The following is a 17,825-nucleotide window of genomic DNA, read 5'->3' on the forward strand; positions in this document are numbered from 1 at the left end:
TCAGTCACAAATTACCTGATATCTTAATCTGTGGACTGTAGTCAAGTGTCTCCATCCACTTCATCCACTTTAACATTAATAGATAGAGACAGATTCTCTGATAAGTAGCACCCAAGTTAGAGAGGTTTTCTAGACTGACATCAGCACACAGATTTACATATGAAATGGAACAGGAATCCAGGATTGCACTTTAACTCCAGTAATATACTATGTGCACCAAGAAACATATGCTGCAATAACTGACACATCTGGGTGAACTTGCGCAGCAAGTTTCATATTGTTCACTCCATAAAATCTAACAAGAAGATAATAAAAATGTGGATGGAAGTGAAACAAGTGACTGAAAACATCTATGTGAGGAGAAATACATATTATGCTGCACAACTGACTTGCAGTGCATGATCATAAAATTTCACACTGTTGATATCCTAAAAAAAAATAGAGCAAACTCTTTCATGGTTGTATCTGAAATGTCCTCTCCTCATATTCCTCCCAACATGCATGCATTGTCCAGCTAAAATCTGGACATGTAAAATCCATGTTAATTTCACCAACTGAAAGTGAAACAGGACAACTTTTTGAAACAAGTACACTTCCTGTTCAGGCTGTTAAAAAATTGGCAAAGTGATGCTGGGGTTTCACAGGTACAAGGCAGTTCTAAAACAGAACAATTAATTTTGGTCGTCTCAACTTTCATCATTTCCCTTTAGCCACCCTCACCTCTTGTCTTCAAATCCCTATCTTACCTTACGATAAAGTCACAGGGATTTTGTTGCTGTCTCCAAACAAAACAGATAAGACAAAGAACTTGACAGCCAAAATACATTGTAGGCAGAATTTGTCTGAACTATTTCACAATGTTACAACATAGCACCCTCTCCTGAGTGTGTTATCTATTGAAAAGTCCTGTTTAATTAAGGAACATTAAATTTTTTTTGTAACAAATAGATTCCCTGACATCTAGAGTCACATGCAGAATTTTACTTCAGAGCCTTCAAAAGGGAGAGACAGAGAGAGGGTGAAAGAAACAGGTGAGGGGGTATATATGTCAGTTGAAGATTTGCTGAACCACACATCAAAGCAGGTTTAGAAGCCAGGCCTGTGCCGGCTACTTTAAATACACAGAGGTACATCCAAACCATGCAGAATCCAGCTCTGCATTCTGGGACAATGTAGACATACTGCAACCTGTAGTCAATGTCTAAAAAGAGCAATAGTAAAGCCCTCTGAGAGGAGGCTGCAATTGAAAAGAAATTAAATCAAAGAAAGTCACATTTAGCATTCAGAACACTCCACCTTAATTCTTACTGCCTGGGCTATACATGAAGTCTTACCGTGGGTTGGAATGAGAAAGCGGGCTCATTTCTTTCTGATAGTGATGCTCCTGACTGACGGGCTATTGAAAACAACAACAAAAAAATAACAATGAGAAAATAACTTTGCAAATATACTTTCAGAATGTTCAAAAGTATGTAAGAGATCCTTTATGAGGATAAACATTTGAAGCTTCTGATACTGGAATTTTACAGTCTTTCATCTAATCTGTGAAATTTAAAAGGGATATTTTAACTAACTTTGTAGTTAACAGATGATTCTTGTCTAGGTGGAAATACATATGAATTAAGGAGTCGACCACACAGTCATTTCTCTACTGTCTGTGAGAGTGTGAGGACAGAGTTGGGAAACAGAGAAGGAAGGGTGGAAAAGTCTTGTCTGTTAGGCAAGTCTGGGTTGTATGTATATAGGAAGCATGGTGCAGGGACACTTCATTGTACCTGTGCACACCCAACAATTCTTAAGGCTAAACACTCCTGAGTGAGAGCTGATAGGGCTGGCAGGCATGGCTCTTATCTTCTCAGAAGCACTAAGGAATGTTAGTGGTCCCACATGAAGGCTGCTGAAGCACACATGCTTCTTAATAGAACTGCTGATTTGAAACCTGGATTAAGCTATTCATGGATTACTAACAGTGGACTGTATGAATATGCATAAAAAAGAATGATTATTTAAAAAATAATCTTCAAATCTTACTTGCTTATTGTAAGAATGTGCATCTAAAAGTTTGAAATTGCATTATTTGGTGTTTATGGCACTAAAACAGCTATTTGCCATAAAAACCAATATTCATAAAATCATAAAAATTCAAAAATTCTAAAATTCAGAAATATATTTTGTCTCAATGTATATGTTTCCAGAGAGGACCCCCTTACATTATCCCACACATCAAAACCAGCTCTAAACAAACCAGTGAAGCAATTGCAGAAATAAGTGAAAACACAAGCACAATTTAAAAATACTTGTACGAATTAGTACATGCAATGGCTAAAAATAAATACGAAGTATTATGAAAGGAACTGTATTTTTACAGAAATCAATAAAAAAATCAGTACATTCACATGGTTTCAGGAAGTCAGGAGGGATGTTGTAAAATATATGCTCAGGATGAATGACATCCTAATTACTGCCAAATATGAGTCACTGCCTGGTCGTGGATAGTGCAATTCCCACATGATGGCTAGTAGAAGACTGAGGATGAGACAGAAAGTGAATTAGTCAGTCTATGAACCAGAATATCTGTCTAAATAATTTTTAGTCTCATTTCATAGTAAGGAATAGTCTGCCTTAGTTTTGCAATTTGACTTGATGTGAATAGATCCCTCCAGGGGTTGTCAAACTGAGCTCTCAGCTGGAATAATTCTGGGTTTAAATATCACTCCTCTTGTCTGTCAGACTTCACTTCTGCCAGAACATTTTTGTTTTAAGTGGCTTTCTTTTTTGAATCATCACAATGGAGGTCAGAAGACCTTCCCCAAATTAGGCGTGAACTTGGAAATCTCAAAGGTTTTTCAGATCAAACCTGATTAGATTGAATTTATATTTAGGAAGTTGCTTGGAGAACAAGTAATCTTACTGCTCTGTGAGTACTCCTTCCTTGAAAGACAGGTCTTAGTGGTGAGCACATTTTGGAGTCTGATAATAGAGCATTATACCACTGCAATCTCTAGGATTCATCAGTGAACAATCCAAAAGAATCTTCATTCTCCTTTGCATTTCTGACTGAGAATCAGGGAGCATATGCAAGAAGATACCCTGAATTCTCTTATATGTGATATTGGTCCAAAATTCTTGTGTTATATTTAAGTGATGTCTGACGTTGTCTGGAGACAGCTTGCCAAGAAGCTGAATGTGCCATTTCCCTGACAGGGCAGGAAGATCTTACTGGACCTTTAGAACAGAGCAAGACATTAAAGTAGAATTATTTTCCAAGCTTTGCAACGTTCCTTGGATAATAAGCATATGTGTAGATGTAAACTAACATTATACTCTGCAATATAGAGAACTGCCTTTTATATTGTTGTAAAGATAGTGTTTAACTTCACAGACCTTGAAAATTAAGAAAATATTCAGGTAAGACTCTGTAAAATAGTGTATTTTAAAAATATTTAGTCCTACAAATACGTATTATGAATTTGGAACTTTGCCCTGTGCCCCACACACTTTTTGCAAGGATTTGCAGCTCTCCCATGAAGTAATTTATTTTATTTTATATTTTTTTAAAGAAGCTGTTTATATTTATAGCTGGGTAATGTATAATATTCAAAGCTATTTTATTCCTTTATGTCTGTCATAGTTTACAGCAGCTGCTAAACAACTTGCATTTCAACAATTTCTCCTAACAGCATATACTCAGTTTTTGGTAAACTATCATAGGTTGTAAAATACAGTTTTAGTATATCCGTTTTATAGTTTTTAAGGACATCTGTTCATTTGTTCTAACTGCAGCTTAACAGTATGATTGATCTATGTGCCTTTACTTCAGAAGAGTTTCTGAGATTCATTAGTCAGTAATAAGTGCAAAATTTTCAATGAATCTGGAAATCACACTAACAATGACAAGTGATGGAAAAAATAAACTTACTAAAATGTGTTTTATATATAAAGTATTACTTGTATATGTACATTCACTGTCTAACATGACTATATCCTGCACTGCCTTACAAAACATTTTATGTATTTCAAAATGAAAGATACACAAAAATCTGCCGTCTGGTGGTGCTGTTGCCATAGATTCCAACAAGGGACAAAAAGGTTATATAAAATGAATGAAAATTTAGAATTAAAAAACCCTCCTTATTTATCTTCTTATCTTTGAAGCCCATAAGATAAAGCAGAGTAGATATTACTGATTTAAATAATCAAAAAGATACTATCTTGAAACACATGTAAGCATGAAAGGTTAATCATGACAAGATTTCAAACTGTCCTTAATTTCTTAAACTACTACATAAAGATTACTTTTTTTTTTTTTTTTTTTTTTTTTTTTTTTTTTTTTTTCCGTACAGCCAAAATCATTTGCAAAAGCAAAATTGTTACAGACACATACAAACCTTTCTCCAGTTTGCACATGTCATTTTGGAATCGGTCATTGGCAAATTCTCTCGAGTCAACTTGTATGATGGTAATAGTAAAAATCAGTGGACATAAAAACAAATTTGCTTTTCTTGTACATATAAATACCTTAACATATATAAGAAACACCTCTGAGTAAAAACTGGAAGCTGAAGAAATGATGACTTTACTTTTTTTTTAGATCTTACATCAGGATCCTGCATGGTAGAAGACAAATACAGGAGCAACAACCTTTGAACATGCTCTAATCACATTGGATAGGCTGTATTTTGATCTCTCAGTTATGTAGACTACCTATACGTATGTATACAATAACACATTTACTGCCCATGTGAATGCTAAGTGTGGAGATTCTGTGAAAATAACTATATGAAATTACCTGACAGATTTATAGATTTGTAAGCCAACAAAAAAACACAGCTATATAAAATTACAATTTAAATGACTAAAATATTTTATCTAAACACTTTTTTAAACTAATGTTATTAGTCTGAAACATGCAGAATCTGATCAGGGCAGTGACATTAAAGAACTGTTGTTGCAGCCACATTGGGCTTCACTAAATACCGGAGCAGTACATTTAATTTTAAAAGATCATTTTGTTTCAGTCATGTAATTTGTATTAGCCAAAACTGACTTGCCTAAATATTCTTATCAACTTCCTTATAATTAAGCTAGTCCAAAGTTAATAAGACTGCTATTCTCTTTACTTAATTGAGTTCCATTTGTCTAGTCTTGCAGACATATACCGTTTGATTCTACATAGTGAGTACTAAGTAAATGCATCAGAAGTATGACAATATCAACTAAATGCACAATGTTGACGTATCTCAGATAGTTAAAGCCAACTATTAATTTTCTGATGGCCTGCAAAATATTACTCTGTAAACCAAATTCTTCTTAGTATAATTACACACTTATCAATATAACTCTTCTCATCTTAATCCTTCATTTATCAGTGCACCACAAAGTTCCAATGCTACATTGGTCATTCATTATGAAAGATTGCTACTACAGGCCTCTATTGGGCCCTATAGGTCCCTGGAGATAATTTGCAGCTGACATTTCAGAGCATTTCAGAGCATTTACCCTACAATAATTTATATTGAGGCAACACAGCAGTAGTTACTCTTCTCACATGGGACCTGCCTCTGAGAGTTATGTGCTTTACTTAAACCATATTCATTGCTTATTATTGTTTCACCTATAATAAAATAAGAACTATGTTGCTGTGATATAAATGGAGCATGAGGTTATCTAGTTTTACAGCAGTGCCTGAAAATTCCTTCATATAGTTGCTGAAATGCTATTCTATGATTTCATATGATCAATACTCTCAGTAGTTTACAACAAATACACCCCTGCTTCATATAACAGTGCTCTGTCACATAGTGGAGGTGTGTGATTTTGCACCATTTTGTGCCAGGAGAAGTAATGATACAAGGTGTAAAATACAGAAGGATCACACTAAGTGTTCAGAACTACTGCAGCTTCTTTCCACTATTCTCCTGCTTCAGTCCCTTAAACAGTTAGCTGTTCGGTAATGAGCCTTTATCATTCTAAGAAGCAATTATTTTCCATTACTCATACTACAATGCCATTTCTGACTGGTATATATGGGTTTCATTCATTTTGAAACTATATTTAAGTACTATATCACACACACCTGCAGGTTGTCAGATGCTATTGTGACAAGCTGTAACGCCTACATGTTTATTCAGGATTGTAGGAAAGAATATATTTAACAGATTTGCTCCTTTTCCATGGTGGTCCTATAGAAGCTGCAGAAAGTGAACATTTTGTTTGTGTGTTTTACTTGTCAATTTCTAAAAAATGCTTGGTAATGATAACTTAAATTGCAAAGCTACTCCAAGAAATATTATATTCGGGACCCCTCAACCTCAGAATTGATAGGAACTGTGTAAACACTCAGAGAATTTTACAAAAAATATTGCAGGATTAGACTTACTGGTGGGAAACAAGAATTCCAGGTTGCTGTATCATCACTGCTTGTACTTATGCTAACATTGCAGTTGTCTATCTGTGATGCGCTTAGCCCATGAGAGATCTCCGTATCCCTTAATTCTTCATTGTGTTGCCTCTTCATGCTAGCCAGCATCTGTAGTTCAGATACACTCAGTCTACTTGTCTGGTAGTTTTTCCAGTCATACTCCTATGAAATAAAATGAAAAAGTCAACAATATAGACCAGATGATGGAATAGAATACATGAATGAAAATGGATACCTTGGGAGATCTTTTGGGGAATCTTCATGAAGCTACAATACTTAAAGAGAATCAAATTTTTTACTAGAAAATGTTAGTTAATAGATTTCTGTTCAGCTATGAAGATGAAGCATATTTACATATCATTACAGGAAGGAAAAAGAGTACAAACATTATTATGTACTGCAGTTTGGATCCAGAATAGTTGGTAAGTTGCTGTTCTGTTGTAATTAAAAAAATTGATTATTAATGGTAGTATTAGTATTAATAATAATATAAAAGCAGAATCCCAAAAGTTTGAAAATCCAGCAGTTAAAATTGCTTAAACATTAAATGCAAATCTTGAAATAAGCCCAATAACATGGTTATAGTATCATAAAAACCATCAACATAATATTTAGTTATTTCTCAAGTACAGATTAAAATTTCTTTGGAATGCTACAAGACAGCACTAAATTTTAAAAGTTATTTTGGTAACTTGCTAGTGCGTACATTTGAAAATAAATGCCTCTATTTTCATTTTTCTTTATGCTCAATGGTTGAATTGTTAATGTAACTCTAATTGTCATATCTAATAATGCAAAATGCTCACTTTCACTAGACAGATTATGAAATAACACTGTTCAAACAGAGGTTATTTTCAGTGACACAGTAGTTTTTTTCTGTTTTAGGGAGTTCCACGTACCTTAATGAAAATGTGTATTTTGGTAATCAGGAAAGCATTATTGTCTCTCTGATCCCTTTTCCTGTAAGTTTTTTTTTTTTTTTTTTTTTGCATGTCTTCAGTATCAGACCAAAAACAGATAATGAAGGATTAGAAAGATACTGCATTACTTATTTACTTATTTCCCCATCGGAAGTTTAACTGGGGATATGGCCATAGATTCATTCACAGTACTGAATTGCATAGGATGTGTAATACCAAGCACAATGGAAATGAATTTTGAATCAAGGACAGATTCAGAAACCTTTCTCTTTTAGTAATACATGTAATCACATCATGCAATGAAAAGAACCTTGATTTCAGCTCAAGCTCTAGAATACTTTACTAAGTATTTGCAAAAATAGTTTTAGAATGAAAGCACATAGTATAATCTTATTTATTCATGGCTACCATAAAAGAAATCAACAATTATTATCGCAATAGCATGTAAAATAATACTTGCTATTTTAATTCTAGGTAAGAATTCAGCAAATGTTTCCGCCGAGGACTAAGTCTGTGGGAGTAGCACTTATGTCATACATTTTTGACATTTTAAGTATCTCATTCTGACTACTATGATACTGGAATCATAGAGTCACAGAATATTGCAAATGAGGAGGGACCCAAAAGGACCTTTGAGTCCAACTCTTGCCTCAACACAGGATTACCCAAAAATATGTCTATCAGATTTCTCTTAAAGCCATCTATTGCAAATAAGGGTCAGAAAGAAAATTAGCACTGAAATAACAAAGTAAACAACATTTGAAAGCAAGTATGCCTGCAAGATGACAATCAGCAGGTAAATATATCACATAAAGCTGGATTTATGATTGAAGGGTGCTCAAGTTGAAACAGTTGTGCAAGTACACAAATCTTTGTGATAATTAATTAAAAGGCCTACTGTAAACATTTTACATTTTTTACGATGTATCTCAAATTCTTAGTTAGATGTCTTTGTAAAGGTCATTTACAGATTTTTCTACAGAGTCATCTAAAGCACTTGGAGATTACTTTTTCACACAGGTAAATACAGTCTGCCATTTCGTCTGCGCAGTGCATGAGCTACCATGATTAGCACAGCTGCCACCCCTTTTACCCCTGCCCTTTGAGCTCAAAGCTTTATCCCTGAATCATTTGATTATTACTACCATTTTTAATCCCACAGTAATAAATGACATTTTCTGTAGACCTTACTAAACGTAAGTTAATAGTTCAGCTACTATTAGTTTTTTGTTCTCTACACATCAAGCTTGCTATGTTTTATCTGGAAAGTCTGATTTGCTTTGATGCATTAGTATTCTACCAGACCTACAGCTGTTAAGATTTTCATTGATCTTTCTGAAGCTGTTGATTTCCTGTTAATTTTCCTATACAGAAACCTTCTGTATTTAGTTTATTTGATCACTTTAAGAGAAGCTCCTGCTTATCTTTCTTACCTCATATAGGAACCTATTGGTATGCAGTCATTAAAATGACAGAATGAACTAGCACTGTGCAGAATAAAAACACTAGGAATTGAAAGAACATTTTTCTCATCCTTCTTTTTAATAAAGGCAAAATATTTCCCAAACCTGAGAGTCTTTTCTTTAAAATTTATGAAGAAAGACGTATAGATTTGAGGAATTTTTACAAAAGAAGTTAAAAGATTTGATTGTCTCTTTGACTTATTTCAAACTGTTATTCTGTTTTCTTTTCTGGTAATGGTCTTATTCTAGAAATACTATATACAGAAAGGAGAAGGAAATGACAGTTTTCCATCTTTTACATCCTTTACAATAAATTCCTTGTTTTAAAAGAGAAACAGTTTGGACTATGTATACTTTAGCTTCAGATGATGACTACAAAAAAAGCCTCTTCAGACTTTTTACATAGTCTTAGCTGATTTTCAAAGACAATTTGAAAATTGAATTTAAGATTAAGTTCACTTTGTAATTCAGGAGAAACTTTTGATGTAAGAAGTAAATTTGCAGTACTTATAAATTTGTCTAAAATGAATATTTCATTTAGTAATTAAAAGCTTATCTCGTCTTTTTGCATATTCTCCCCTTATGATAAAAAAAGCATTTTTATTAAACACTGAAAACTTTTGCTAGATTGACAAAACCTGTTGTTTAAATGATTTTTTTTTTTTCCCCACATATAATGACATTTGCATTCTTCTATGTTCAAATGATTTATTCAGAATTGTTTGAATGTAGTTATATGTGTGGAAAAGTTTAATTACCAGCTATCTACATGGTTGCGATATTACCCAGAGGGCAGTACTTCTTTCTTAATTAAAAATATTTGAACTTAATAATAGAGAACTCTATTAAAACATGAATAAAACATTGCAAGCAACCAGGTCCTTAAAGTGTATTAAGCAGTTAGCAAATCGATTGCAGTAAGAGCTGGTTAAGCATTTTTTTTTTTCTTTACCAGTCCTCTGCACAAGCAGATTAGAAGACTACTTCTGTGTAAACTCTCACTCTAATACTCTTCCAAAACTATCCTATCATACATAATTCTTAAAACAATGAACGGTGTTTCATATGGAAATAAAATAATTACATGCTCACAACCAACAAAAATCTCCAATGCTGCTTCACTGTAGTTAACAATATTATACGTTACCACTTCTTTTTCTGAAACTTGTAGGAACCTAGAATACTAGCTTCTTCCACCAAAACTGCTCCAGTAGATAAGGAAAAAAAAAACAAAACAAAAACAAAAAACGAAGCCTTATATGGGTATGTGATCAGAAGAAGATCATACTCAAATAGCTTATTAAATTAACTTTTAAAGTATTGGAAATATTTTAATAAAAATTAAAAATAGTATGTGGTATTCAGTAAGTGCTAGTTGGACACACTTTCTAATGATATAAACAACTGTTGCTTGAAGGGCAGTCAGTAGTACTCAAATTTGGCTTCAAATCTGGAGGATGACCTAGTATAAAGAGAAGTATGAAAGAACTCCAAAAAAAGGTTTCTGGAATGGAAAACATATTACTTGATCTAATCAAGTATGAGAGTTACATGTAAATCCACCAGATACTTTCATCTTATATTTTTTAACAATAAAGCAAAGTCTGTCACACCTAGATTCTATACATTGACGATAGGCTTTGTTCTTGCAAAAAAAAACTTACAAGCAACAAATGACATGCAACAGATTTAAAGCTACGAGTCAGTGTAATATAGTAATAGTTCTGCTGTCTAATTTAATAGCTATTTATTGAGTAGAGAAAAATGACAGCTCTCTTCCTTCGTGCTTTAAAACAAAACCTCACAGAAAAGTTGTAAAACATAATGAACAATTTAAAAACTAAAGAAAATCTGTCTGGCAGAAAAGTTTTTATTTTTTATTTTTATTTTTAAACTTTACAATTCATTTTATAGAATCATAGAATGGTTTGGGTTGTAAGGGAGCCCAAATATCATCTAATTCTAACCCCCCAGCCATGGCCAGGGAAACCTTCTGCTAGACGAGGTTGCTCAAATCCCCATCCAACCTGGCCTTGAACACTTCCAGAGATGGGACATCCACACCTCTGTGTATTTGTCTCAAAGGTACCCAAGGTCACACATAACTTCTGTAAGGAGAATCCAGGACAAAAATCTGGGGATAAAACAACACTTTTGTGAATGTAACAGTTCCTTTAGTAGCGTCACAATTTAGCCTATGACACAGCCTCACTGCTAGCCCTCAATCACATAATTCATCTTTTCTCAGGACTGTTGCAGAGCGACTATTAAGTATCTAGAGTAATACTCTTTCTATGGTCATTAATTAATATAAAAATTGAAAGTCTGTCAATTTTCCTTTGTAGTTTTTCTGACCAAAACTACTCATGTATTTCTAACTTGCATATTTCCAAAATGCGAGTTGCTCAATTACACCTATTTCTATCATGAACCTGTGTGATTTCTGTTTTATTTGGAGTACAATTTTATGCACTGCAAAAAAAATACAAAATCAACTTTCAACAGATTGAGCTTGGTAAACACTGTTATGAAAAACCCAGAATATATCTAGATTAAAGATACACTATTTTGCACTTCATACAAATGGGTACATCTCCTACAGCTTCTGTATACAATGCAACAACTTAATTTCAAAGTAAAAAGTACTTACACAAGTCTGTGTTGTCAGACATGAATTTTCTCTTGAGATTTTCTTGAGGGACTTTTTACCAATTGATGGTTTTATCTGACCAGAAACTCCTTCAGGTCTTTCAGTTTTTTCAGATGCATTTGGAGTGATGTTAAAGAATTCAGATTTAGTTCCAGTTGGAGAAAGAGAAAGGGTAGGCTTTAAGCTTCTCTGAGAGATAACAGAATCTGTTTTTCTCACAGTGGAACTCTGTGGTTTTGACAAGATGGTTTCCTCGAGGTTTTGTTTGCTGCATTCCTTATTCTTCCAGTATTCATTTCTCCATGGCATGCTCTCGAATGCGCTCTCTTCAAAAATTGCTGAATCAGATGTTCCTTGCCTGCTGACACTGATCTCTAGATTCTCAGTACCCTGGATAAATTTATTGTTGTCATCCTAAATTCAGGAAACAAAGATGGATTTCCTCTCATCATCACACAACACTGTTTTCCATAAAACATTTGGCCTTAAATTTTCAAAATGGCTCCTTAGTTTCTACTGCTTAATTTTAAATTTGCAGATTCTGAGAACTGTCTGCTCTTCTGAACTGCTATTCTGAGTATCCCATAAACATATTTTTACATCTTAACTAGTGAACCAAAGCAGGGGAAGATAGAGACACAATTACACTTCTCAAAACATCAGCCCAGATTTAGAATGCTGGTAACCATATATATATAGCCATATAAATGTAGGTTCTAGAATATTTTGATAAATATTAAATCATGAAATTGTGCCAAAAACGTCAAAAAAGTTCGCTTGATTAACTATAGCACAGCATATGTGTAGTGAAGGTGAGAATGATTTCACTGAGGAATTAGCACTTCTGCTGATGAACTACATGTATATTCCTAGAAAGAACATACAGATGGGCAGTTGGGCAATAATTTCTGGATACATAAAATTGATTGCTCTTGCTGGGGTGTAATTTTAAGAAGATAATTCTAATGACTCGAGGGCCGCCATGAGGAGCAGATGAGATATAGTTTCTTTGTACACTGGGCTTTAATACTGAGGTATCAGAGTGAAATTACCTATCAGACTTTGTAAGAGTATGTTATCTTATTTGATCTTACTCCTTTACTCTTTGAATTACATAAGGATAGAAAGTTTCTTCACTGAAGGCTTCACTTTTGGCTTCACAGTCAAAACAGCATATTTGATAGCGTTCTGATGTGTGGACACACCAGCCACAGTCACACGACTCCTGTGGCCAGAAAGAGTTACTGCTTTTGCTCTGGGTTTGGCAGAATCTACAAGTGCTAACATGGCAAGTTTCACTACAAAAAGTCCCTGACAGGAATTTGGGCTGAAAGCATGGACATTTATTTAATTACAAAATAAGCCACTTGATGGTGAATTATTCCACAGAAAGAAGCAAGTTTTATCCTTTATTGACTATTTGACTCTTATAATTGAATAACAGCAATTAACTATTTCAGTGACTAATTGGTAAATGCTAAAGGGACTTTACAAATACTTGTGGTTTTCAGTTTGCAGGGTGAAACATTAAAAATATTAAAAAAATACTTCCTTTCTTTCACTAATCTTATTGGTGAAAGATTTCCACATTACAAAAGAATTAAACCTGGCAATGCTCACACAGCTCGAATAGGATATAAAGAAGAAATACCAATCATCAAGTGACTTTAAACAGATGAAATTTCTTAATTTACTTTTGACAATGTCGGTGAGCAAAACAGCCCCTGCTTACAGTTCTAAAAGGCACAGTGAAGCCTTATTTACTGCACACTCATTCAACCATAACAGACATATGTCTTGCTGAAATCTACAATGCAGGCTTTCCTAAAATCTTTTCTGTTGTAAGGATGCTCAAAGCATACTTACATGTATCTACTGACATAGGGGTTGACAGAGAGTTAGGTTTCTTTTGTCCACTTGTTACAGAGGGAATACCTTCATTTTCACCCCTGTACTCAGTTAGACACAGCAACCTGACAGAGACAAATCTACTGGTAGGTATATAGGGAAATGATGATTAATCCTTCCTGTCTACCTTGAAGACAGAATCTCATCCTAGGAGTTTTAGGATGAAGACTACTTTATCAAGAATTACATGTGCAAAGTGGCTTACCTCTTCACTGCTGTCAGTTCCTTGAAAGTTATCTGCAATCTGGATTTCCCCATGGACTTGGTTACTGTCTTGCTTCAAATCCAAAGGGAAAATGCAATGTTCTGGTGACCTATTTGGAGATTTCCCATGAGGAGCTGACCGAGGTCTTGATGAAAATGTGAAAATCTCTTTATGATTCGCATGGTGATCACCTGTTTCATTGCTCTTATGTTCAGCAGATGCATTCTGTGGCGAGGTTAAATTATGGCAGGCTGAATCTTGAGTAGCTACGAACTGTCCACTCTTATCCAACTGAACACTCTCTGTAAAACTTTCTGGAAACACCCACTCATCTGAAATGTAAATTTCAGATTTGCTGTAATGTACAGATTTACTGTAATGTAAAACATATAAAGTGCATTTCTATACTGATCTCATTTTTTTTTCCTCTGGAAGCTGTACAGAAAATAATTTTTTTAACACAAATATTCTGATGTATCAAATTCATACATTTGGAAGAGTGATGAAGATGCAGTGAAAGAGATCATGTTGCTTTCTAAGAGAGGCAAGGTCAATCAAAATGTTTCCTGATCATATATTAAAAAATCTGCAGGCTAAAATATATGACATGCAAACCTGAAATTTCCAAATCTGAAACTATCTAACTGTGAAGACTTGAAACTGTACAATTGAGTTGCATTCTCCCAAAAATCACAAACACTTGGTGTAAAGTTCACAATATTACAGTCTGCTGCTACTTTATTGTTGAAGTTCTACACTTTCTTTTATTTCTAGTACCTATGGTTTAAATCTCAATTTCAAACTATAGTTCTGATGAAAAATAGCATGACATGAAAAACGTATGAAGATATCTATTTCACCAAGTTTCCCTGAATGCAGGCTGTACTAATCTACCAATTTTAGAACAAACAATAAACTACAGAAATGGATTTAAAGATTGAATGCACCAGATAAACATGAAAAGACCATTTTTATATTCTCATTGTTAAATTATATTTTACTGTTTGGAATGATAATATAGAAAAAAATGTCAATTTGATTGATTAAAACCAATCTCAAATAGCATCTGAGAAAAGGGGAATTGCTCAAGTATGCAATACTCCCCTATCTTCATTAAAGGTAGTGTGGTGTGGATTATTCACTAATCTGGAAACTTTCTGGCTCCATAAAACAAGGTTACCACCAACCATATTAAAAAAGCGTCAATAAAAAATACTAAAAATGTAATAATAAAGTAGCACAGCAATAATAAAATGCTTGCTGTCACAGAATGGAGTAAATTTACTATGGCATTCAATTCTTTCTTAGTTTTGTCAGAAATATTTACCACTCTGGGCACATGAAGCAGCTTTGAGAAAAAAAAAATAAAAAAAATCTGAACTACCATAAATGAAAGCAAAAGGAAGAGAAGAATGAGAATGCCAGCAGAAAACAGCTGTCTTATTGTGTTGCTCTGATTCTCCCGGTTCACTGAAAGTAGCTAGTGAAACTACTGAACAGTAGTTTGTAGTAGGAACTAGGTGGAAAGGAGGGACTTATATCTTGTACATTCATGGCTTGCACCTACTTGTTCCAGAGGACACTATTTTTCAGTCTCTAAAGGAAGACAATCTTTAGTCAGAAGCCTCAAGGCTCTTAATGTAATCTTTTTATATTAGATAGTCCTGCTAGTTTAAAGTAATCTAGTATACCATTGCCAATTATATGTAGAAAGGTGTATTTTGTAAATATACAGACATCTCATCTTATTTTTAAGCTGTAAGAGGCTGAAAGAGGCTGTAAGAATTGCAAGATGAACATGTAAGTAATGCAATTTATTTCACAAATATTTTGGACTTTTTTTTTTTTTAAAATGTCAAGAAATGAGTGACACTATTCAAACCTTTTAAGAACTACCCTTTGTTTGTGTAAGCCCAACGACCTTTTGTTTTGATCAATAACTACAAGTTTTTCAAAGGAGCATACTACAGCAGCATTCTCCTCTCTTTGATCACTCAAGATTGTGTCACTCATCTGACATTATCCGGGTAATTGCAATTACATCTAAGAGGTCATATGCAAATAAAACCGAAACAATAAGAGAAAACATTAAGTCTGCAAGTCTGTCAAATGACGTTTTACACTAGCTTTGGAGTTCAGCAACTTCTGTAACCTGTAATCAGTGTACCATTTTGTTAATAGTCTACAAGTGAAAGATATGGAGTGTTTTGGACCAAACCAAATCCTATTATCTCTCAGCCACAAACTATACTGGAATTTCTTTTTAACTCAGCATTTCCATGTCAATTGTAATGAACAATTTAGAGTATCTTCTTAGCAAAATATGTAAATTACTATGTAATCACAACATTGCAGCAAACAAGATAAATGCAAGAATGATCACCTAAACATCTCATTAGTTCTTCTACACAGTCAGACTTATGGTAAAGCTTCCAATCGCAGCCTAACATTTTAATGAAGGTTTAAACATTGCATAAATAAGATTGGCAAACTATAAACAATACTCCCTCATTTTAGTTTTTCCCTTGCTTAAAAATAATTTACCTTTCTAAAGGTGCTATGCTGTGCACCTGCTACAGAAGTTATGTTGATTTCAGCTCAGTGATAAATCCAGAAGGTATTATGAATAGCAGTGAACAACCTCTAAAGTAATAAGAGAAGCACTTATGAAAGCTCCCCTTCTCCCATGAAATTTAAGTTAATATTTGCTCGAGCTAATGGCACAACAATTACAGTGCTGTCCCAAGATGATGATGGCTGCACAGGGCTCAAGAATACTAAATTCCTGCTTATAAGAAAAGAATGTTGTATGACAGATTCTTGTTGATACAACTTGTTTCAACTACAATATAAAAGGGGAGCCAGAAAATATTTAAGTTTTGCACTTGCTTAGGAAAGTGGTTTTGTGCCAACAACTTGCCATAGGTGTGTACATTAATACATTGTCAGAAATGTCAGGATGATGCTTTTAGCAGAGTCACTGCCACCAAACCAAGCCTGTGGGACCAGATCAAGTTTTTGGAGTTTCCAGACTAGAAAGAACATCAGTCCTGAGGTTTATGTCTTACAGTTCTGACAATGTGCATAAACAGATGCTATGAGAGAAGTCGTCACAGAAAATACTTTTTCTTTGCTTTTATTAGAAAGGTACTTAAAATATGAATTCAAATGTTAAATGGTTGCTAAGAAGGAGTAGGAGTTCTCTCATCTGAAAATGTCAGTATATTTTATGCATATGTTGCATGGTGTAATTTTATTTAAAATTATTATGTTCCTCATTTTTTGTTTGATTTTTCTGCTTTTGAATTTCCCCCCCTTCCCTGTGAACTTTTCCACAAATCATGCTTATCATTCTTTGAGATTAAGTTTTTCCACTGCCATCCTTGGAGGAAGTTCATAACTGAGCATAGCAGACTTTCCTTGATGAACAGGTTGCCTATGGGAAATTCTTCAAAACATATTAATCCAGAAATAATAAGAAAAAAATAAAGAAAATTCACCACTGATCTTCAAAAACAAAACAAAAAAACCACCCTGATATTACATGGATATCATAATAGATATCCATGCCTGAATACTTGCCTCTTCTCATACATTCGATGTTTGGAATCTTTAGTGTTAAATTTAATAATGATTTAAAGAATAAATTATTTTTAGTTCTTTCCCTTTAATCATGAGAGCATGGAGTTTTTTCTTTTTTATTCATTCACTGCTCTGGTACTTTGCTTAATCCTACAAATCTTTATCAATGCTCAAAAGCAATTCTGTTGCAGGGTGTTTGATTTCCATAATCCCTGCAGCACATACATTTATATTTTATATGAACTTCTTCTGAGTCCTTTGAAATTTACAACAAATAGTCCCCTACCCCACACAGAACTGAGATGTAAAATAACATAAAATTAGCACCACACCACTGGTTATTTCCCATGTGTTTTGGGCTGCATTTTTTATACATAATCTTCCATGATTGTTCTTGTCTGGTGATAGATCTTGTGGTAAGGGGAGCTGAAAATCTGCTCTTCCATTCTCAGCATTCTCAGACATCTTCTGAGTCTGAATTGCAGAGTTTGAAATGTAATCCAGACACATTAAATACCTGTGAACACTCATACTGTATGTTTTTCTCACAAGAGGCATGGAAGAACAGCATACAAAGAATTGTTCTAGTATACAAACATCTTCCAGAAAGAATGGGAATCTTGTGGGGCAGCAGGAATAATGACAGATACAAGAAAGTCAAAATTTAACACTGACT

At 34.0% G+C, this 17,825-nt stretch overlaps 1 protein-coding gene across 4 annotated transcripts in view; it reads right to left on the minus strand.

Annotated features, from left to right (window-relative positions):
• The window catches only part of C10H3orf67 (chromosome 10 C3orf67 homolog), a 65,761-nt gene that overhangs the window by 20,540 nt on the left and 27,396 nt on the right, over positions 1-17,825 (minus strand). For all 4 annotated transcript variants that reach the window (XM_032194380.1, XM_032194381.1, XM_032194382.1 and 1 more), the window contains 4 exons: positions 13,568-13,899; positions 11,455-11,868; positions 6,380-6,583; positions 1,335-1,396 (listed from right to left, as the gene is read on the minus strand). In XM_032194380.1, the coding sequence (XP_032050271.1) occupies positions 1,335-1,396; positions 6,380-6,583; positions 11,455-11,868; positions 13,568-13,899 (1,012 nt within the window). The remainder of the gene's footprint in view (positions 1-1,334; positions 1,397-6,379; positions 6,584-11,454; positions 11,869-13,567; positions 13,900-17,825) is intronic.

This window comes from Aythya fuligula, chromosome 10 (genome assembly GCF_009819795.1).
Source record: "Aythya fuligula isolate bAytFul2 chromosome 10, bAytFul2.pri, whole genome shotgun sequence".
Classification (NCBI taxonomy): Eukaryota; Metazoa; Chordata; class Aves; order Anseriformes; family Anatidae; genus Aythya; species Aythya fuligula.